This window comes from Eptatretus burgeri, chromosome 17 (genome assembly GCF_056783735.1).
Source record: "Eptatretus burgeri isolate ZD-2024b chromosome 17, Ebu_testis_v1, whole genome shotgun sequence".
NCBI classification, from domain to species: domain Eukaryota; kingdom Metazoa; phylum Chordata; class Myxini; order Myxiniformes; family Myxinidae; genus Eptatretus; species Eptatretus burgeri.
Window position 1 is genome coordinate 35,356,281 of NC_140977.1, and position 23,451 is coordinate 35,379,731.

Here is a 23,451-nt window from a genome sequence, read left to right on the forward strand (position 1 = left end):
AAAGTGGGTAGAGATAGTGATGGGTTTAGGACACAAGATTTAGCTGCAAACACCGAGTTTAGACATTCAGCTTTATCACGTGTGGAATCAGCAGTGCGGCCATTTGAGGTAAGGGAGGGGATGGAGGGGGAACATACACCAGAAACAGATTTGATTAAACGCCACCAGGATTTTGAGGAGGGAGAGAGGTTTGAGAGTTCAGACTTGAGATGAGAAAGATGTTGTTTTCTGGCTCTCCTGAGGGTAGATACACACTTGTTCCGAGCTTTGTGGAAAGAACTGAGATTGCCCTCAGTTGGGTTTGCTTTCCATGAGGCAAAGGCAAGTTGTTTCATGACAACTGCCTCGCCACATGCTTCAGTAAACCAAGGGCGGGAGGAAGGGTAAGACAACTGAACACGAGAGGGGATAAATCTGTGCATGAGGGAGAGCAAGTTTCTTTGAAAGAATTCCCAGGATGAGTTGATGTTTGAGAAAGTAGTGATAGGAGACCAGTCTGTAAGTTTGATGGCTGCTCTGAGACCCTGCCAGTCGGCTTGAGTGAAATGCCAGACTCGACGGCGGTGAGGTGGTTCTCTGATAACAGCCAGAGAGATGTCCACTTTGACAAGGACATGGTCAGAAGAACCAATTGGAGCGAAGGAAGAGCAGCAGATATTGTCAGGGAAATTTGTCAAAATCAGATCCAGAAGAGATGGAGTACCATTGGTTGAGATCCGGGTTGGGAAGTTGACCGATTGAGTCAGTCCCAATGAGTCGCAGAAAGCCTTTGCTGAGGTGCCATGGCAGTTGAGAGAGGTACCCACACCTAGCCAACTGGCGTGATGACAATTGAAGTCACCACATAAGAGGAAGAGAGAGTTTGGATGAGAGGATAGAAGATGGTCCATGTTTTCGGATAGTGAGGTGTAGATGGAGTCATCACTGTTCGGTGGACGGTACAGTACACATATAAACATGAGGTGGGAGTGGAGGGTAAGCCGAAGCCAGAGGTATTCATGGGGGTGTGGGGGAGTGAGAGCAGTGCATGGAGAGTGAGGAATAGAGTCTTTGATGAAGAGAGCAACACCTCCACCAGGACGAGGCTCAGGCCTGTCATACCGTAAGAGGGACTAACCAGGGAGAGATACTTGGGAGTCAGACACGTCTTGGGAGAGGAAAGTTTCTGTTAGGCAGATAATCTGATAGTCTGGTTTGTCAGTGGCAACCTGTATGGAAAGATCTGAAAGGTTTGAGCGAAGGCCCCGGATATTTGAGGTCCACACTTTTAATGAAGAGGAAGGGGAGGAGGCTTTGGGTGCAGGAGGTGGAGGGGGAGGGGGAGGGTAGGACAAGGGACGAAGGGGGCAGGTAAGGAGAGTTGCTGAAGGAGTGTGGGGTATTGCAGAATAGCGAGGGGAGGGGGCCGAATGAGGAGGAGAAAAGGCTCTGTGGTGATGGGGGAGAGGGGGGCCAAGAGACAAGGAAGAAGGCAGTTGAGGATTTGACGAGGTGGAGTGAAGAGATGGAGGTGAGAGGGCAGTGGAGGGAGGCAGCTTGGTGGATGAGAGGGGGGCAACTTTGAGAAGGATGAGTGAGGGGGATGAAAGGTGGGAGAAAGGTGAGGGGGGAATTTTTGAGAGAGGTGAGAGGGAGGCTTGGAGGGAGAAGAGTGGGATGGTTGCTTTGAGAGTGAGAGTGAGGGGTGAGGGGGGTGAGTTGGCACTGAAGTTGGAAAAAAAAAGAATGGTTGATGGAAAGTGAGCATCCATGGCAAACTGTGGTTTTTAAAAGTTTTAGGTCAGAGATGCGATTTAACACAATTCTTGATGGATGCAATGAAGGCGAATTCAGAGCATGGAGAGAAGAAGCGCTGTAATAGTTGGATTTTTTAGGCAAGGAATGAAGGAGAGGTCGAAATGAGAGCAGTGTGTTAAAATAGCAGAAGAGTAGTGCATTGTGAAACAGTAAAGAGTACCACATGTGTGAGAGAGGAAGATGAAGCATTATAAGATCATTTTGTTGTTAAAAATAATGTATGAGAGAGTTCAACAGATTAGGTCATGGAAGTGTTAAAAAAAAAAAAAAAAAAAAATCGAGGAAGAAGACGAGGAGGAAGTTAAGAGGAAGAAGAAGAAGCAGAATCGGGAGAAGGTGAGCGTGTTGTTGTTGTAGGGTATTTTTTTTTTTGAGATAAGAAAGAGATTAGTTGGGAGAATGGGGGATGTTTGGAAAGTGGGGAGGATCAAAATTGAAGGTAATGGGGAGGATAGAAATTGAAGGTAATGGGGAGAAAAAACAAACAAAAAAAAAAATAAAAAAAACGATCGAACACCGAGTGGAACCGGTAGGCCTCAAGCCTAGGCCGAGGCCTCAAGCACCAGGTAAGAACGTCGACAAAAATACTCACAAAATAGCACGATTTTTGAAACAAAACCGAACTAGCAACACACAGTAACATGTAGGTGAGAAAATTAAACAGTTAAAACGGGACAAATAACAACCGGAAACTTAGCTTTGAGAATGTCAGCGGGGAGCCCCGAAGGAGTCCTCTCGCTGCTCCAAAACCGGAACCGGAAGTCATGCGGACGGCCTTTGCTTCCTCGTGTTATATATATTTTTTAATCTTATTTTTCAAGTGAAATTTTATAAAGTAATAAAATGCTTAATGTTCTACATATTTTGTTATTACCTCTGCCACCAAAGGTGGAAGGAGGTTATGTTTTCACCCCTGTCTGTTTGTTTGTGAACAAAATATCTCAAAAAGTTGTGGATGGATTTGTACGAAATTTTGTGGAGAGCTTGGGTATGTGATAAGGATGAAATGTTTAGATTTTTGTGAAGATCTGAATCCAGATCTGGATCTGAGAATTTTCAAGTACTTCTTCACCACTGGGAGATAGGGCCAAAAACGACATACAGCAGGATATCTCAAAGAGTTGTGGACGGACTCGGACGAAACTTGGTGGGCAGGTTGGGTATGTAACAAGGAATAATCGATTCGATTTTGGTGAAGATCCGAATCCGAATCCGAATATTTTTCATCGATTCTTCACCATTGAGTGATAGGACTAAAACGATATGTAGCACGATGTTTCATAAAGTTATAGACAGATTTGGATGGTGGATGAGTTGGTTAGGTGACAAGAATAAGCTCATTAAATTTTAATTTATGTCCAAATCCAGATCCAGCCTATCAGTGGGATACAAAACGTAAACTAATCAGCCTGGAGAGGTATACACTCTTGAGAGTGCCCTTCTCGTTTGGTGTGGATTAAATTTGGTTTATGGTACATTCTACCCCTCCCTCCCTCCCTCAATCCTGGCTTTTGTCTCAGTCCATTATGTGTATTACCACATATCATGTGTGGAAATGTCCATGCAGTTATTGTTTTAAAAATACTAAAATCCTTAATGTTTGATATATTTTGTTATTTTGGTATGGATAAAATTAATCTATGTTATTAAATTGTTGTAATACCTTTTCAGTCGATTTGTGGGATGGCCTGGATATGTATAGCTTTTGGAATGGTTCTGTCCACTGTCCATTTCCACCCTAACAATCCAGGCCTGGTTTGGTCGAGTCCACACTTACGTTTGATTTCTTTTCATAATATAATGATTGACATTTTATATCCATTTAAATTTTGGGTTGCATGCACTAGCCCAGAGACAAAGAAACTTCCTCATGTTGGAATCACCACCACGGCTTCAGCAGTTATTGAGGTAGATTGGGTTCCAGTTTTACATGGTTTTTGAGGCAAAAAAGCAGAAGTACAAATTGGCATTTTAGCGATCTCTCGATGTGGTACTTTTGCGTGGTATTCTGGTGTCTTTTTAAATCTTGGTAGTTCAGAAAACACTCGAGAAAAGGCATGCCTTTTAAATGCTTACAACTTTAAAGTAGTTCATGAGCGTATCCTTGTGTACACATTTGAATGGGCAGCCATTTTTCCCCACATCATCCATTTGTATTGAGTACTAGCGTACTCCATTATTTGAAAGTTTTACATCGATTGATGCAACGGTTCAAGAGAAATAATTTTTTTAAGATTTTTGTTCAATCCAATATAGCTGCCAGACCATGTAACCTATTAATTATCCGTGAACACCCTGGTATCCCCAAGGCCTGGGGAACATGTGGGTCAAGTTTCCCCTCAATCTGTCAAGCCATTCTGGGGAAGGAGATTTTTAAAGGTTTGTACATTTAAAAAAATAAAAAAAATATAGCTCCCAGACCATGTGACCAATGACATTAAAATTTACAACCTATATTCCCCAAGGCTAATAGATCATCTATGCTGAGGTTTGGATCGACCTGGTAGGCTGTTCAGGAGAAGAAGATTTTTGAAGGTTTTTATTTCCAACCCAAAATGACCGCCAAACCACATGACCTATGACATCATAAATTTACACTCTGCCTCTAATTGGGTAGGGGACCACATTTGTGAAGTTTCGTGTTAATCGGATAAGGTGCGTTTTTCTATCCAAGATGGCTGCCAAACCACATGACCGATGACATCATTTTTACACTATATGCAGCAATGGTGTGATATATTTATGAAGTTTCACGTCGATCGATGAAGTGATTCAACAGGATTTTTTTAATACTTTCTTTCAATTCAATACGGCTGCCAAACCATGTGACGTGTCAATTATTCATGAACACCCTGGTATCCCCAAGGTTTGGGGAACATGTGTGAAATTTCCCCTCGATCTGTCCAGCCATTCTCAAGAATATCAATTTTTCAAGGTTTTTGGGTAAATCCAATATGGCTGTCAAACCATGCGACTTACAACGTCTTAGGTGGGGAACTTTTTGTGACTGATGGACAGGCAGTCATACCGATAAATTTTGCCTCTATCTGTTCAGCCATTCTGGAGAAGAAGAGTTTTGAAGGTTTTAATATATATATATATATATATATATATATATCTGCCTAAACACATGACTGATGAGATCAATTTTTTTCTGTTGACCAATTTATCCCGAGATGACCCTCAAACATTTTCAGACTGATTGAATGTAGTGTTCTACGTATGCAATTATGACATCATAACGACACCTGTGACATCATTTTTAAAAAATCACATTCCCCATGGGGAGTACTTCACAGTTGCCAAGTTTCAATGTTTTCCATGGAGCAGTTTTGAAGATATAGGTCCAAAGTTTTTCCTTTTTTCCAACATGGCTGCCACACAACATGACCTATGATGTCATAATTATCATTAAAACCTTCTACATGAGTAGACGCTCCGATGGTGAAAATTGTGTCAATCCGACAAGTGGTTACAGATAAAATGAATTTAAAATGGAATAACAAAATGCAGACATGTACGTGACGGTTGCTTGACTCTGCTTTTCACTTCACATGCATTGGGTAACAACTGATGCTCTTATAGACCTGCCACATGTCGCAGGTAAAAAAAAAAAAAAAAAAAAAAAACAAGGCCGAGGAGAGAGGAAGAATATTTTTCACATTTATAAAAGGTGAGTCTCATCATCGATGAATGCCGGTTCCCTCAGGTCAGGTCAGGTTAGATCTGTGACCTGCTACAGGTACCATGTAAACCTGTACTAACCTGTTCCATGGTCGGGTTGTCGGCGACTAAACCGTCTCCCCCACCAGGTTTTCTGGTGAGGAGGGTGTTTGGATATGGACACCCAGCAGGATTAAAAACAAAACCTGTCAAAGGGCGGAGGCACTCCTTGTGAGCCAACGGCCATCCATATCTAGTGCCCAACTGTGTCTGCGGACGTCCTCCTGCAGTTGGGTTACTTTTCTATTAGGAGGTTGGTGGCAGGATTTGCACTCCGGCCACCGTAAAACCCTTCATTCCGCAAAACACACAAACGCAAAAAAATCTGAAAACCCACTCCATGGGAGTACCTCCTGTGCAGCTTCCCTTCGCAGGGCAGCTCACCGGATGACAGGATTGGGGCAAAGCCTTCGGGACCCCCAATCTTTGATGAAAGGAGGGAAACCACGGAGTAACCTCCCTGGGGCAGATTGCGGGAGAGTGTGTCGGAGTGGTGCTGAGGTGTCGTCCACCAGACGGCAGTCTCCTTGGGTTAACCTGAGGCAGTCCCTTCGGGTGGGTGCCAGGAATGTCCTATCCCTAAGAGAGGATGATCACCTGTCTCTGTTATCATCTGAGATCAAGCGTTTGGACATCGGTATTGCAGCACTCTGAGGTTCGGAGACCGGATTGCGGCGAGATAATGGTGGGTGGTTACACCTACTATTGGTCTGGTCGCTCTGATGGTTACCACACTCAAGGAGTTGCTGCAGCTGTGTCCAATAAGCTGACCCCAATGATAATTGAGTTAACACCGGTCAACGAGCGTATTATGAGATTAAGGATTCGTCACTCCTTAGGTGTCATTTCCCTGGTCTCTGTCTATGCTCCGACTGAGGCGAGTGACCTCACCGTGAAGGACACATTCTACGCCACGCTCGAGTCTGTGGTTGATCAGTGCCCCGGACGAGATACACTTCTAGTCTTGGGGGATTTCAATGCATCGACTGGAACTGATAGGGATGGTTATGAGATGTGTGTTGGTCCCCATGGGTCAGGAACTATGAATCAGAATAGCACTAAGTTCCTTGACTTTGCAAGAAGTAATGGACTTAGGGTGGCCAGTTCATGGTTTCAGCGCCCACAAGCTCATCGCTGGACTTGGAATTCCAACGCTGGCGGTGTGGCAAAGGAGATTGACCATGTCCTCGTTGACGGTTGCTGGAGGATGATCCAGAACTGCAGGGTCTACCGGAGTCCTCAGTTCCTCAATACTGACCACAGGCTTGTTGTAGCAACTCTAAAACTGCACCTTAAATCCTGGAGAATGGTACCATCCCAGCCTTGGCTGGATGTTGGCAAGCTCGAGGATGAGAGAGTCGCTGAGGAGTTTGCGAACAGGCTGAGTGGACATTTGGGATGTCTGGGTGCTTTGGGGGGTCCTGAAGAGTTATGGATTACCTTCAAGATCACCGTCCTTGATGTTGCCGGTGGAAGACTTGGAACTCACCGCAGGACAAAGAAGAATTTTGTCTCTCAAGGGACACTGGATACCATTGACCAGAGTCGCAGGGCCAGGCTGAATGGCAGAGCTGAGCTGTTCAGGGAGCTGAGGCGTAAAACTGTACGTGCAGTAAGGGTGGACAAGGAGGCCTATGTGCGAGGAATCTGTGAGGGGGTAGAGCATCACCTGTGGACAGGTGATTCTCGTCCTGCTTACAGGGGAATTCGCGCATTGCATTCATCCAAGCCCATCCCTCGGTGCACTGCGGTTAGAGCAGAGAGTGGAAGTGAAAGCCCGTGGGCCGGTTGCTTTGAGCGGTTGTACCAGGCTGCTCCACCAGCTGTCGAGTTGGACGTCAATGATGTGACAATCCCTGTTGCTGACCCTCCATCAATTGTGGTCCACCTTCGCTTGTGGAAACACGGGCTGCGGTGAACCGGTTGAAACAGGGTAAAGCTCCAGGGATCTGTGGCATCCATGCTGAACTTCTCAAGGCTGGTGGAAATGCTGCACTCGTTTCATTGCATGCAGTTTTGTGCTCTGCCTGGAACACAGGCATCATCCCAACTGATTGGAAGAGGAGCCTTGTTGTTCCTCTCTGGAAAGGGAAGGGTGATCGCCAAGACTGCAACAACTACCGAAGGGTGACGCTGCTCTCAGTGCCGGGCAAGGTCTTTGCTCGGATAATTCTTGATAGGGTTTGCCACCATCTGCTTGAGCACTAGCGTCCAAAGCAGTGAGGCTTTACACCAAAGAGGTCAACGATTGACCGTATCTTTGCTCTTCGTGTCCTCACCAAATGCAGATGAGAGTTTCGGCAGGGGCTGCTTGCAGCCTATGTTGATCTCTGTAAAGCGTTTAATTCAGTGAATCGGGATGCCCTCTGGAGGATTCTTGGTCTTCGTGGGGTGCCACCAAAACTGATCGATCTGATGTCTGAACTCTACTCTGGTACTGAGAGTGCTGTGAAGTGTGGTGGTACCATCTCTGACTTATTTCCAGTTGTTACTGGAGTTCATCAGGGGTGTGTACTGGCCCCCACACATTTCAGCACTTGTATGGACTGGATTCTAGGGAGGATGTCGGAAAGATCAAGCTGCGGTGCATCGTTTGGAAATGTCAAGATCTCGGACCTTGATTTCGCAGATGATGCAGTCATCTTTGCGGAGACTTTAGATATCCTTTTGGGGGCCCTCGAGGTGCTGAATGAGGAGTCGGAGCCGCTGGGGTTACGGGTTTCTTGGGTCAAAACTAAGATCCAGGCTTTCAATGACATCTTGGATGCTGCTGTCCTGTCTGTGCCTGTTTGTGATGAGGATGTTGAGGTCATGGAGAGATTCACTTTCCTTGGCAGTGATATTCATGTCTCTGCTGGCTGTGAGTCAGAGGTCAATAGACATCTGGGTCGGGCTTGGGGAGTCGTGGATTCACTGGATCATGGGGTGTGGCGCTGCCGGTACCTGTGCGGGAGGATGAAAAAGTCTGATTCTTCAGGTCCTTGGTGCTTCCAGTCTTGCTCTATGGATGTGAGACTTGGACTCTGACCAAGGATCTGAGACGGAGACTTAATTCCTTTGGTACCAGGTCTCTTCGGAGAATCCTTGGCTATCGCTGGTCAGATTTTGCGTCCAATGAGCGGTTGCTGAGAGAGTCTCGGATGAGATTTGTTACCTGCATGGTCTGTGAGCGTCAGTTGTGGCTGTATGGACATGTGGCTCATTTTCCTGACGCTGATTCTGCTCACCAGATTCTCTCAGCGAGGGAGTCTCGTGAGTGAAGGAGGCCAATGGGCCGACCACGTGCCTCATGGTTGCAGCAGGTTGACCAGCATCTCAAGGAGATGGGGATGGGCCTGGCATCTGCCTGGGGGAAGGCCAGACGGAGGCCCCTGGAGTACCGGCGGAAAGTAGACGCAGCGACGCGCTGTTCTGGCACATGCTCCCATACTTGACCCTGACCCTCATCATTGATGTTGGATGCGATTTTGAAAAAGGAAGATGTGATTATGTCATTCCTGAACTCAGAGTCATACATGAAATGATATTTTTCTCCCTCCTGATTTTTTCTTTTTTCCACTCTGCAGAGGTACCACTCATACATTTCTCAAAAAAAATCCCTCAAACTGCATAAACCAGATAATTACATGGAATCAAGTAAACCATTAAACATCGTTGCTACTGCACTTTACTATTTCAGAAAAAATGTTTATAAAACATTATAAACATGGTCTTCTTTCAAAGCTTTCAGAATTTTGTTGCTTGAATTTGTTTTTATGGTCCGAGTTGATTTCTTTTCCCCACACATCCTGTTCCCCATAATGGGTAGACAAGTCAAGGGAGGAATATGCTGCTAACTTCAGTTGAAATTTTTTTTTATCAATGCCAAGAATTTGGACCAACAACAAAAATATGGTGGTGACCCGTCGGAAGAGGTCAGGCTTACTTGAAGTTTTGTAGCGCCGTTTCATTGTGAGTCCACAAACTGTCCTTGATTTTGGCAAGGAGAGAGTGGTGATGGCTGCCAGGTCCGGGACAGAGAAAAAAGGCAAGGAGGGAAAGTATGCCAGCAATACACAGCGAAGCGGTACAACCACGGCACTTCATAAGTAGGCGCATGGCTCTCATCAGAGATGCTGGAGAGACGAGAAAGAAAAATGCAAAAAAAATGAAGAAGAAAACCAAATCAGAGGACGAGATCTGTCACACGTGGAGTGGGGATGTGATGGGGGTGTGGGAGAGAGGGAGAGGGATGCTCACGGGCCAGGATCACATGGGGTCGGGGTCATGAGCCAAGATCACGTGGGGAGGGAGGTCACGAAACAGGATCACGTGGGGAGGGGGGGTCACGAGCCGGGATCACGTCGGGAGGGGGGGGTCACGAGCCAGGATCACGTCAGGGGGGTCACGAGCCAGGATCACGTCAGGGGGGGTCACGAGCCAGGATCACGTCGGGGGGGGTCACGAGCCAGGATCACGTCGGGGGGGGGGTCACGAGCCAGGATCACGTCGGGGGGGGGGGGGGGTCACGAGCCAGGATCACGTCAGGGGGGGGGTCACGAGCCAGGATCACGTCAGGGGGGGGGTCACGAGCCAGGATCACGTCGGGGGGGGGTCACGAACCAGGATCACGTGGGGGGTTCACGAGCCAGGATCACGTCGGGGGTGGGGGGTCACGAGCCAGGATCACGTCGGGGGTGGGGGGTCACGAGCCAGGATCACGTCAAGGGGGGGTCACGAGCCAGGATCACGTCGGGGGGGGTCACGAGCCAGGATCACGTCGGGGGGGTCACGAGCCAGGATCACGTCGGAGGGGGGTCACGAGCCAGGATCACGTCGGAGGGGGGTCACGAGCCAGGATCACGTCGGGGGGGTCACGAGCCAGGATCACGTCGGGGGGTCACGAGCCAGGATCACGTCGGGGGGGTCACGAGCCAGGATCACGTCGGGGGGGGGTCACGAGCCAGGATCACGTCGGGGGGGTCACGAGCCAGGATCACGTCGGGGGGTCACGAGCCAGGATCACGTCGGGGGGTCACGAGCCAGGATCACGTCGGGGGGGGTCACGAGCCAGGATCACGTCGGGGGGGTCACGAGCCAGGATCACGTCGGGGGGGTCACGAGCCAGGATCACGTCGGGGGGGGGGGTGTCACAAGCCAGGATCATGTGGGGGGTTCACGAGCCAGGATCACGTCGGGGTGGGGGGGTCACGAGCCAGGATCACGTCGGGGGTGGGGGTCACGAGCCAGGATCACGTCGGGGGTGGGGGGTCACGAGCCAGGATCACGTCGGGGGTGGGGGGTCACGAGCCAGGATCACGTCGGGGTGGGGGGTCACGAAACAGGATCACGTCGGGGGTGGGGGGTCACGAAACAGGATCACGTCGGGGGGTCACGAAACAGGATCACGTCGGGGGGTCACGAAACAGGATCACGTCGGGGGGGTCACGAAACAGGATCACGTCGGGGGGGGGTCACGAAACAGGATCACGTCGGGGGTCACGAAACAGGATCACGTCCGGGGGGTCACGAAACAGGATCACGTCCGGGGGGTCACGAAACAGGATCACGTCCGGGGGGTCATGAAACAGGATCACGTCCGGGGGGTCACGAAACAGGATCACGTCGGGGGGGGGTGGCTTACGAGCCAGGATCACGTCGGGGGGGGGGGGTCACGAGCCAGGATAACGTGCATACCTTCGCCATGCAATGCCTGATCCAGGAGAATATATCTGACCTTATACATTTTTGAAATATGCGATATGTCGATTTTGGCACCATGTCTCAATGGTGAAGATCCGGTTTCTTGTATCTGGAGCTGCATTCAGATCTTCACCAAAATCGAATCAATTCGTCATAGTCACACACCAAACATGTCCACCAAGTTTCATTCGAATATGTCCGTAACTTTTTGAGATATCTTGCTATGTATCAGTTTAGACCTATCGCTCAATGGAGAATCACTTTAAAAAATTGTTGTAACCGGATGCAGATTCGGATCTTCACCAAAATCCAATCCGTTAATCCTTGTCACACACCAAACCTGTCCACAAAATTTCCTCTGGATCCATCCACAACTTTTTGAGATATCCTGCACACAAACAAACAGACAAACAAACAAACAAACAAGAAGACGACGTTGTGCAGAGCATGATACTTGCAAAATCCAAAAAACATATTTCACCTCAAAAATAATTGGTGGTTAAAATCATTGAGCAAATATGTAACTCCTCTTCAAATTTCCAATCAATGGGATGAAAATTGAGGATTTTAGAAATACCACCCTAGTTATTGACCTTGTTCTATGTTGATCTCAAAAATAATTGGCTGGTTGAATTCAGTGACCTGAAATATCTATGCTCTTCAAATTTGAAGTCAATCGGATGAAAACTAAGGATTTTATAAATCTGGCCCATGTTGACCTATTGTCCTGTGGTGACATCAAAAACAAGAGAAGGAGCACTCGGTAGAGTGCAAAACCTCCGCCGCGAATACTGCTTGGTCACTGAAGTGAACCTGATATCCTATTCATTCAATTTGACGTCAACAGTGCTCACAGAGTTATAGTTTGCAACTTTCCCTTTTACTTTTAACTTTTACATACTCAATTAATTCGTCATAACTGAATTCCTTGAGACAGAAATTGATTTTACGTGGGTATATCCACCTGAAGTTCCAAAATCAGCCGCAATTATAATTCTGGCATGTTTTTTGTTGGAAATCACTTATAACATGTAGAAATGCAAAAAAAAAAAAAAATGGAAGTTTTGTTGAAAAAAAAGTTGCAAAATTTTGTTTTTTTTTCTCTAACAATTTTTTTTTTGGGGGGGAGGGGTTGGAAATCACTTAAAACATGTAGAAATTGAAAAACTAAAATTCAAATATTTTTTCAAAATGGCCGCCATAGCGGCCATATTGGACTTTGGACCAAGTCCAAAATCTAATGGCATGATCCTTGGACCAAGTCCAAAATCTAATGGCATGATCCTTGGACCATATCTAACCCCCCCCCCCCACCAAGTTTCGTCGAAATCCGTCGAGGAGTTTTTCTGTAATACTGTTCACAAACAAACAAACAAACAAATAAACCAAATGTCACCCGCAGGGTGACCCATATCTTGCCAAAAGGTGACCACGTGTGACTTATTTAAGGTCACACTGAGGTGAACAGAACTGCTATCCACCAGGAGCGACTCCTTGAGGAATATCTGCCTATGAGAGATTCCGATGAGAATCGTTCTACAGAGTAACCATGAAAAATATGTGTTTGCCTCATAATGTCAGCAAATGACATCATAATGTCTCAAGCTTGACATATCTAGAAAGCACTCATCGAGGTGTTCAATTTGAGGTACTACATGATATGGTTCGTAAAACTTGAAAATTTGACCTTGGGGTCAAATATGTTTGACCTTAGGCGCTAACCATGAAGGTCAAGGCCAATCGCCACCAAAAATTAATCAGCTGAGCGCCAGACCATGAACTATATTCTCATGAAGTTTGAAGACGATCCGATCAAAATTACTCAAAAAATAAGAGTTTCGTCGACTCCCCTGATTTGCGACAAAGTGACCTTGAACTTTGACCTTGACCTTCAAAAATTTTATGCGCTGAAAGGGACCTCTATAGGCCTCTGATATGCGAAGTTACAAAAATTTCCGATAACTGTGCTCTGCAGAATTTTTTATACGTGATTACAGACAAAGAAACAAACAAATAACAAACAAAAAAAAAAACATACAAGCTGACTAACATATCTTGCAAAAACTTCATTTTGGCAAGATAACAAACAGAAAGGGGTGAAAACAGTAACCCCCATCCATCTTTGATGGTGGAGGTTAATAACAGGTGGTTGAATTCAGTCACCTGATATGTGAATGCTCTTCAAATTTCAAGTTAATCGGATTAAAATTGAGGATTTTAGAAATCTCACCATCGTTGTTGACCTTTGGCCTATGTTGACCTTTTGACCTTGAAAATAGGCTTCTTCCTCATCACAAACTGTACCATGCGCTGAAGTTTCGTGAAGATCGGTTTAAAATTGTGGCCTGTAAGCGACGAGACAGACAGACAGACAGACTAACAAAATCGACTGACCGATTTTCTTGAAAAATCTTCGCTTTTACAAGTAAACAAACACAGAAGACAGAAAGGGATGAAAACATAACCTCCTTCACCTTTGGTGACAGAGGTAACAAAGGTGAAGAGAGTCAAGAAATGGCAGGAGTCTTTCACACAGAGTAGTTAAGACGTGGAAAGATCTTGGAAAACTAGTGGCAGCAGAGGGGAGAGGAGGGTGTGGGGCAAAGCACGGAAAAAGCAGAAGGTGCAAAGCCCAGAGAGGAGGAGGGAGGGAGGGTAGTAAACACCGACCTATCTGCGATGTGACGTTTAAACTACAACTAGCAGGGTACCCGTCGAAGACGGGTAATGTCACTGAAATGGAAGCTCATTTTCACCCCTGAATTTCATGAAAGATAAGCATCAGTTCACCACAAAAATTACATTAAGCCCCCTTCCAGAAAGTGAAGTAAATACCTGCCAATTGTCCGGAGGCTACGATGTGATTTGGCGTTTCTGTGTTGTTGTATAGATTGGATAGGTAGAGCTTAAAGCTGTGGGGTGGAGGAGGCTTGATGGGCCGAATATCCTCCTCACATGTTGAATGAAGTTCCTTGTACGTGATGCGCCCAAAGAACGGGTCCTTTTGTCTTCGTGAGCCCCAACCCCGCTTTCTTCAAACGCAAATCAGCAAGAAATGTTTAAATGAAAACGTCCAACGCAGATGAACAAGAAAACATCTTCATCGTGGGGAATTGAACGTAAAGGTTGAAAAAAAAAAAAACATTTCCTGAATGAAACACCAATGCTGTACACAGTAAATACAAGCACGAACGACGAGAAAGTCGACCGAGATTTACCTCACAATCTGCTGCTACCTTTCAGCCATTGCTCCCAATGTTCGGCAGCAGCTCAAGGAGAAGCAAATGTGCACGGGGAAAGAAGACCGAGAGCACAAAACAGAAAGGATTAACGAGATAGAAGACTAAAAAACAAAAAAAACAAAATGCGAACCAGTCCCTCTCGTCTCAACTCGAAGAACCATTCTCAGAGCGGCTTATGGTTATAAAATCTGCTGCAGTCTTTGAAGGAGCGGGGGGGAGGAGTTATGATGGCACGAGGACGACACGGTCATTGGTCGCCTGCCTCGGAGAGCAGACAAACGAGACGCTGATTGGATAGGTAAATGTAGAAGAAAAAAAAAAAAACTGTGGTACTGGAGGTGCTTGACTTAACGTGTGCTCGGTTCATCGAGTTGGCCATGTTGCACACCGACATCGCCGACATCGCCGATATCGCCGACATCACCGACATCGCCGACATCGCCGACATCAGCGACCAACATCACCGACATCACCGATATCGCCAACATCACTGGGCACCTCCAGCAGTTGCAGCGCAGCAGCATGACCTTCCACTTGCAGCGCAGCAGCATTACGCGAGGCCGAAGCTGCTCCAAACGTTCTATGCATCCATATTTTAAAATAATAACCCTCCTGACGAATTGATTTTAAACATAATTTAACTGAATGAATAATTATGCTGTATCTAATATAAATATATAAATGGTGTGTGTGATGCTTTTTGTGTCGATTAATCACATACGATTGGAATGTATTTTTTAACCCCTTCGACCTTTGAAGACCCTTTAAGACCCCTAACACCAACAAGACCCCTAAAAGACCTCGAATTATTATCTATATATTAATACTGAAGGACCAATGTTGTGCTCCTCCTAGCGGTCACGTCACGTTTTTTCTCGGTAGTGTGACCTGAGAAGTTTTGACACGGTGTACGTCAAAGTAGACACGGTCACAAATCAGAGGACTTCTTCACAAGGAGTAGTGTACACCAAAAATGTCGTGTACAAGGAGGTTTTGTAGGCCTCATTAGGTAGGGCATGGAGAACATCGACTGGGATCCGGCTCTTACAAGAGCCGCCACTGGTTGTCATATTGGGCTCATGGAACGGAATCAGTCTGTGACGGGGTTTTGGCTTGTTATTATTATTACAAGGAAAAAAACATTTTAAGAAAGACGTAAAAACAGAGGAGTGAAATCTCAAAAAAATCAGCCAAATAAGATAGGAATAATGTCACCTTACAATTGCACAATCCTCTTATATGGATCACTAACACGACATCTTTACACTTTTGGTGTGGGTTTCTGATCGATGAAGAAGAAGAACGAAGAATAAGAATGACACCACATGATGAAGACACAATGCGATACAAAAATCCTATTCTGCTTTAGCATCACGATATCTTTTGACATTTTACTTTTATTGTAGGATTGTGATGGAACAACGTCAAAAGATATCATGATGCTAAAGCAGAATAGGATTGTTGTGTCGTATTGTGGCATCGAAATATGGTGTCATTCTTCTTTGTTCTTCTTCCGCATTCTTCTCCTTCATCCATCACAATTGCACAACACAAGTAAAATGTCAAAAGATGTCATGATGGAAATCCATAAGAGGATTGTCGCATGGAAATGAGGCATCATAATGTGGTATCATAATCTGGTACCATAATGTGGTATCGTAATGTGATGTCGTAAAGTGATGTCGTAATGTAATATCGTAATGTGATATCGTAAAGTGATATTGTAATGTGATATCGTAATGTGATATCGTAATGTGATATCGTAATGTGATATCGTAAAGTGATATTGTAATTTGATATCGTAATGTGATATCACAATGTGATATCGTAATGTGATATCATAATGTGGTGTCGTAATGTGATATTGTAAAGTGATATCATGATGTGGTATTGTAATGTGGTGTTGTGATGTGATATCGTAATGTGATATCGTAATGTGATATTGTAAAGTGATATCATGATGTTATTGTAATGTGGTGTCATAATGTGATATTGTAAAGTGAAATCATGATGTGGTATTGTAATGTGGTGTTGTAATGTGATATCGTAATGTGATATCGTAATGTGATATTGTAAAGTGATATCATGATGTTATTGTAATGTGGTATTGTAATGTGATATCGTAATGTGGTGTCGTAATGTGATATCGTAAAGTGGTATTGTAATGTAATATCGAAAAGTGGTATCGTAATGTGATATTGTTATGAATTTGGAAGATTACTGCACTCAACATTCAGGTCCCTATAGAACAGTTATATCGGTAGGTACGTGTTTCTAGTTAGGGTCCCGTCCCTTGTCTAATGGGAATTAAATGTTCGTGTGCTGCAGAGTTTTTTTATAGTTAGGATTTTTACATCCACACGACAACAACGCCCATCTTCGCCTTCACAATAACAACACACTGCTCACGGCATTCTTCGCGCGCTCACTGGCGAGCACGTGCGTGGACAGAGTCTAACAGGCATGGCATCCCTCTTTAGCCAATCGGCAAGGAGCGGGCGTCTCACCCGCCCCGTTTACGACTCAACACGATCGCCATTACGCACGTGGCCAGAGGTGAGGAGGTGGGCGAAGCCACAAACGCCTCCGCTTGGGACTCTGCCCAGAAGGGTGGGAGTTGCCCCGCCTACCATGGACCTGTCCAATGGAGGAGGCCAGGGAATCACGCGATGGGTCCGACCAATCAGGAGACGAGTGGCCAGGAAAGAAGCCCCTCCCACCTGAAAAGAAGAGTGGTTGCCTGGACCAGCATAAAGAGACGATGTGCTTGTGGCAGGAGCGTTGGCCAGAATAATTGTTCGGGGCGTTCTGGGGAACGTGAAGGTCTCGTCGCCTTGTGAGCCTCATCACCTGATCGTCTCGTCTTGCCTCCCCTCATTCTGTCTGGTCCACATTCACGCCGGCTGGCGTCCATCATTGCATCGAGTTGCGGGTTTGAGTTCAGCCGATCCAGGACGTCGAAGACCGCATGAGGCGGGAAGGTCCGAGATAGCTCTGCTTCCCAGCTCATCTTCCCTCGAGCTGGGAACCTCCAATAAAGGCCGCGGCCATCACTTCTTTTCGGGTATTTATGTGTGCGTGTGTGTGTCCTTGGGCCCCGTCTTCAAGTATAATTGTTTAAGTGCCTTGTACATACTTGCATTTCTTTTAGTCGGTTTAACTCTGGTCTTTGTGTGTTCCCTCCCCCCCCCCCCCCCCATTATAAATAAATCCCCTGTTAAATGTATCAGCTCGTTTCTGTGTTTTCTCCATTGGTTTAGCATGGTGCGTGTTGGTGGATTAAAAAGGCTGTTGCTGCCGTAGTTGTGCATTTGGACCGACAGGACCTCGGTAACCATCCGATCGGGTTACGCACGGGTCGAACACGGTAACGGCTCGTCCCGTTCGAGATCCGTCGAGGGTGTGAATTCCTCTGTAGCTCGCCACGTGGGCCTCGAGGTATTTTAAAGTTTGGCAAATAACCCTGTCCCACGCGGTTGAATTATTGACGATTCACGGTCCTGTAAGGGACCCATACTTTCAGCGTTATCGGAAAGGTACGATCTCGATTCCGGGTGTTCGGTGGAGCCGACTCTACTGCTCCATCTAGCGCTCATGCCCGCCACCGATACCCGTCCCACAAAAATATTGCAATGTGATGTCATAATGTGGTATCGTAATGTGATATTGTAATGTGATATCCTAATGTGATATTGTAATGTGATATTCTATTGTGGTACCGTAATGTGATATCATGTAGTGGTATCACAATGTGATATTGTAATGTGTTATCGTAATGTGGTATCGTAATGTGATATGGTAATGTGATATCGTAATGTGGTATCGTAATGTGATATATTATTGTGATATCGGGATGAGGCATCCTCATGTGATAGCGTAATGTGATATCGTAATGTGGTACCATAATGTGATATATTAATGGGATATCGGGATGAGGAATCGTAATGTGATATCGTAATGTGATATCGGGATGAGGCAACGTAATGTGATATCGTAAGCTGGTATCGTAATGTGGTATCGTAATGTTATATCGTAATGTCATATCGTAATATGATATCTTAATGTGATATCGTAATATATCGTAATGTGATATATTAATGTGATATCATAATGTGATATCGAGATGAGGCATCGTAATGTGATATCGTAATGTGATATCGTAATGTGGTATCAGGATGAGGCATCGTAATGTGATATCGTAATGTGATATCGGGATGAGGCATCGTAATGTGATATCGTAATGTGATATCGGGATGAGGCATCGTAATGTGATATCGTAATGTGATATCGGGATGAGGCATCGTAATGTGATATCGTAATGTGATATCGGGATGAGGCATCGTAATGTGGTATCGTAATGTGATATCGTAATCTGGTATCGTAAACTGGTATCGTAAATTGATATCATGTCATATAATAATGTGATATTGTAATGTGATATCGTAAACTGGTATCGTAAATTGATATCATCATGTCATATAATAATGTGATATCGTAATGTGATATCGGGATGAGGCATCGTAATGTGATATCGTGATGCGATATCGTAATGTGATATCGTAAACTGGTATCGTAAATTGATATCATCATGTCATATAATAATGTGATATCGTAATGTGATATCGGGATGAGGCATCGTAATGTGATATCATAATGTGATATCGTAATGTGGTATCGTAAATTGATATCATCATGTCATATCATAATGTGATATCGTAATGTGATATCAGGATGAGGAATCGTAATAGAATGCTAATTGTCATTCACAACACCCAGAGCTGGATGTTGCTGACGGACCCTATTTTCGTTAGCACTCGATGATGGGTGGAGGCGATTTCCGTTTTGCGTTTGCACGTAATTTAGAATGAAAAACTATCACCTTTTTTCACCTTTTGTGTGATAGTTTTCAAGAGCAAACTTTATCATCGTAACTATAACACTTTCTTTCCTTTTCACAATAACTTTGGAGAACAAATTTTGTTTGTTTGCACAATGTGATGAGTGAAGAAATCGGGGTGTTTGAAGAAAGGTTAGGAAGATCAAGTATGTCCGTTTATTTCACAATTTTTTTTTTTTGATCAAAATTGAAAACATGAATTTACCTGCCGTTTTATTATTACGTACCAAAATGATGCAAATCAAAGTGTTGAAGTATAACCAACTTCATATATAGTAATACCCAAATCGTTGGCAGAGTGAGCAGCCGAGAGAACGTGCATGTCTGCTGCAGGTTGGTTGATTCATCAATGAGTGTGCCATCCCTCGGATGGACGTTAAACTGGACGCACCATCGTACAATTGCCTCAAAACTGTGTACTTATCTAAGAAACTCTAAAGTTGAAAAAAAAATCCGATGAAAAACTATGCTTGACTGCTTTGTCAATCTCGAAAATAAAATGAACAAGTTTGATTTGTGAACATACCCGTGGGAGTTAATTCATTCAACTCTCAGGTGAGTTGAATTTGTGATGACATTTGTGATGTCAAATCTACATTGTGTGTATAAAATGGCGAAATTTATTTTGAACACGACACAAAACCCCATCTATATATATATATATATATATATATATATATATATATATATATATATATATATATATATATATATATATATATATATATATATATATATATATCTCTCTATGTGGTTTGGTTTCTGTTGAGTTCTCTCCACCCTGTTGAGTTCGTTACGCCCCCCCCCCACCCTTTTGTCCCCGTGCAGTTCATAACGGTTTTGTGTTTATATTTTTTGTTCACCTACCTTTCCCCTTTTCTTCTTTCGGACGAGAGAGAGACCCCACAGCTTGTGGTATAGGTAAGCTTCGAGCCGGTAGCCTACTCCGTTATCGAGTGCGTTCCTGTTTACCTACATTACGGGTGTGTTTTTTTTTTTGTTTCGGCGAAACACAGGTCTGAGCGGTTATATGTCCTTTCCCCTCATTTCCACCCTCACCCCCTCCCCTTACTTCCGTTTGTTCAAATCAAAGAATGTCGACACGTTCCCGCTACGTGGCCTATGAGGCCTTGACGCGGAAACATGGCGTCGTCTGCGTTCCTCCTAACGAGGTCAGTGTAGATGACATTGTTTCTGCCATTGGTAATATGGTTGGGTTTGTAAAAGTCCTCGCAGCTTCTCGCATGAATAAACGAGTAGTTGTTTTTGTATCGGATGATCATTTAGTACAAGACATCGTCTCCACTGGAATATCAACTGAAAATGGTTGTTTCATCTTAGCCTCTCCTCTTGCCACAACTAGTACCAAAATTGTACTCAGTAATGTCCCACCTATCATCAGGAATGAAGCACTGGTAAAATAATTATCTCGATTCGGGACCGTAGTCTCTCAGATTACAATGTTTCCTTTGCAATGCCGGAACGAGCAGGCGAGACACGTGATGTCTTTCAGGTGACAGGCGTACATTGTGCTTCCCTCGTCTAATGTCGATAAAGTGCTTAATGTGGTCTTTAAATTTCGCATAGATGGGCACGAGTACCAGGTGTAGGCGTCGACGGAAACGCTGAAATGTTTTAACTGCAATGGTTTCAGCCATTTAAAACGTTTCTGCCCAAAAACTGCTTCCCCAACAGCCAAGGATACTATCGCTCCGTCTAATACGGCCCCACCTGCTCGCACCAATGATCCTGTTACAGTCTCAGAAAATGAAACATCAGACCCTAATGATACAGAGGACAGTACCTCAAGTTTTTGGGGTGGGTTTACACCTATTCCCTTATTAAGGAAAAGAAAAACGGATCAGAACGTACTTAATCCACATAAAGGAAAAAAAGTGGTTTTGGCTGTGAGTGAAACAACTCCAGGCTTATGTGACACAGTGTGTGAAAAAGTATCGAAACCATTGCAGTTCTGAATGAAAAATCGGTATGAGTCACTCTCCAATGATGAAATAGACCCCTGTTGGTAGATCAAGGTGAAGGGGATTTACTCCCAGAGATAATTAAGGAAACTACAGCCAAGATCCCTACTTCTGATAAGGAAATTGAACCATGTAAGGATCTTACCGAAAAGGCACTAAAACACTGTCTCCAGAACCCCCCAATCGTGCCACGAGTTCACCACCACCGACTCCTCAATGGTGGAAATTGCTCCATCGAATACCCCTGAAGTCATACCTGAGTGTTGTGACAAAGCTCTGAAAAAACCGCATCCTGAAAAACCTGAGGCAGACGCTGATACTACTACCCTCCCCCCTCCCCTCACTCCATCTCCCCCTCCCCCCCTCTACATTACTCAACATGGAATCAGAGCCTCCCTCACCCCTCCCCTCCACGTCGAAAACAGAACAACCTGATACCTGTATACTACAGAGTAGAAACACAGTTTGTGAATTAGAAATTGAAAATTTTCCAGATAGTGCTTCTGACATGTCAGAAGGAGAACCAGATGACATCGAAGAATTCCCTACAAACAGTACTCCTGATGTCTCACCATCGCAAATCCTTAAATTTCTAAATCATACTTTTAGGAAAAGGCATATAGATATAAAGGAATACTTTTCTGACTTACACGGTTTTATTGAAACAGCAAAAAATATCATTCATCGACCTTATGATGACCATTTCACCGAACGACAGTGCAGTAGGCTTAAAAAGCACATTGTGAAAGCTAAAATGGAAATGAAATGATGACCTGCGTGCACTTCTTTGCTTGCCACCTCTTCATCACTATGGCGATCTTTGGCAGCTTAAACATAAATGGTGGAGCAAGCCAGTCCAGGATGCTCCAAGTAGTCAACCTCATTAAACAACAAAAATTAGATGTTGCTTTTTTACAGGAAACCCACTCTACTGCACCATCGCACAGTGTTTCGAATAGAATGATGAAAAAGACCGGTTATTTTCGTGATTCCAACTCTCGCACAGCAGTAGTTGCTTTTCTGCTTAGTCCGCACTTCTGCCCTCTATAACTTTAATTTCAGGAAATAATCCCAGGTTACCTTGCTTTCCTGGATTTTGTTGACAATAACATCGAATTTACTTTAATAAATGTCTATGCTCCTTCAAAGGGCACAGACCGCCGAAGCTTTTTCAAAAGGTTACGACTCTACATGAGGCAATTAGATTTGCAAAAGTGTATCGTATTGGGAGGTGATTTCAATTGTACCCTTCAGCCCGCACGTGATCGGAATGGTGCAGAACCTCATCCCGGATCAGCCAGACTGCTGTCTGACATAATAAGGGATTTTAGTCTTCAAGACATATGGCGGATACAAAATCCAAACACCCATCAGTTTACTTGGAGTAAAGTTGCCAACAATCAGGTGGCCTTTGCCTGGCTGGATAGATTTTACATAAACTCACCCCTTATTGGATTCGCTATATATAATATGCTAGATATCCATGATTGTCGGGTTTTCCAGCTGTGTGTGTGTGTGTGTGTGTGTGTGTGTGTGTGTGTGTGTGTGTGTGTGTGTGTGTGTGTGTGTGTGTGTGTGTGTGTGTGTGTGTGTGTGTGTGTGTGCGCGCGCGCGCGCAACGCGAGACTCCACAGCACGAACCAGCGAACCGATTTTGATGAAACTTTGCCAACAGGTGGAATATAAACTGGAAATGTGCGCGTTTGAATTTCATTGCCTAGCAACCACCCGTTGCTGTGCAGCGGCCGAAAAACCGCGTACAGTATTTTCAATACTTGTCCTTCAGTTTTGAATGTAGAGAAACGAGACTTCGGAATTAAACACTTCGAGATATTTAGAAAATTTTACTTGAGCCGATTTTTGATTGAGGTTTTATTTTTCAAATGGTAGTCCTTCAAAAATCGGGTGTCTATTTACTGTCATTTAAGGTGTATATACAGTGTTTGTAAGGAACAACACCGTTGTTCCACCTTCGATCTCTCCTCGATCCAAACGTTATTGACCAAAGTGAAAAGGATCCAAAATAAATGGAATCGCCGGCATTTCTGTCTTTGTGGATTTCTAAGAATATGTTTATTTATTTACCGAAAATGATTCCACGATCCACACACCACCTCCAATTATTTAT

At 44.6% G+C, this 23,451-nt stretch overlaps 2 protein-coding genes across 2 annotated transcripts in view; one reads left to right on the forward strand and one right to left on the reverse strand.

Moving 5' to 3' along the window:
* LOC147009729 (alpha-N-acetylneuraminide alpha-2,8-sialyltransferase-like) overlaps window positions 1-15,032 on the reverse strand; it is a 45,997-nt gene extending 30,965 nt beyond the window's left edge. Inside the window, exons 1-3 of the mRNA XM_085861204.1 lie at window positions 14,909-15,032; window positions 14,038-14,235; window positions 9,446-9,635 (exon numbers count right to left, since the gene is read on the reverse strand). Coding sequence (XP_085717330.1) covers window positions 9,446-9,635; window positions 14,038-14,235; window positions 14,909-15,032 — 512 coding nt within the window. The remainder of the gene's footprint in view (window positions 1-9,445; window positions 9,636-14,037; window positions 14,236-14,908) is intronic.
* Window positions 15,033-20,248: 5,216 nt separating this feature from the next.
* Window positions 20,249-23,451, forward strand: part of LOC147009730 (uncharacterized) — a 95,194-nt gene continuing 91,991 nt past the window's right edge. The window contains 1 exon segment of the mRNA XM_085861205.1: window positions 20,249-20,513. Within this exon segment, the coding sequence (XP_085717331.1) occupies window positions 20,436-20,513 (78 nt within the window). The 5' untranslated portion in view covers window positions 20,249-20,435.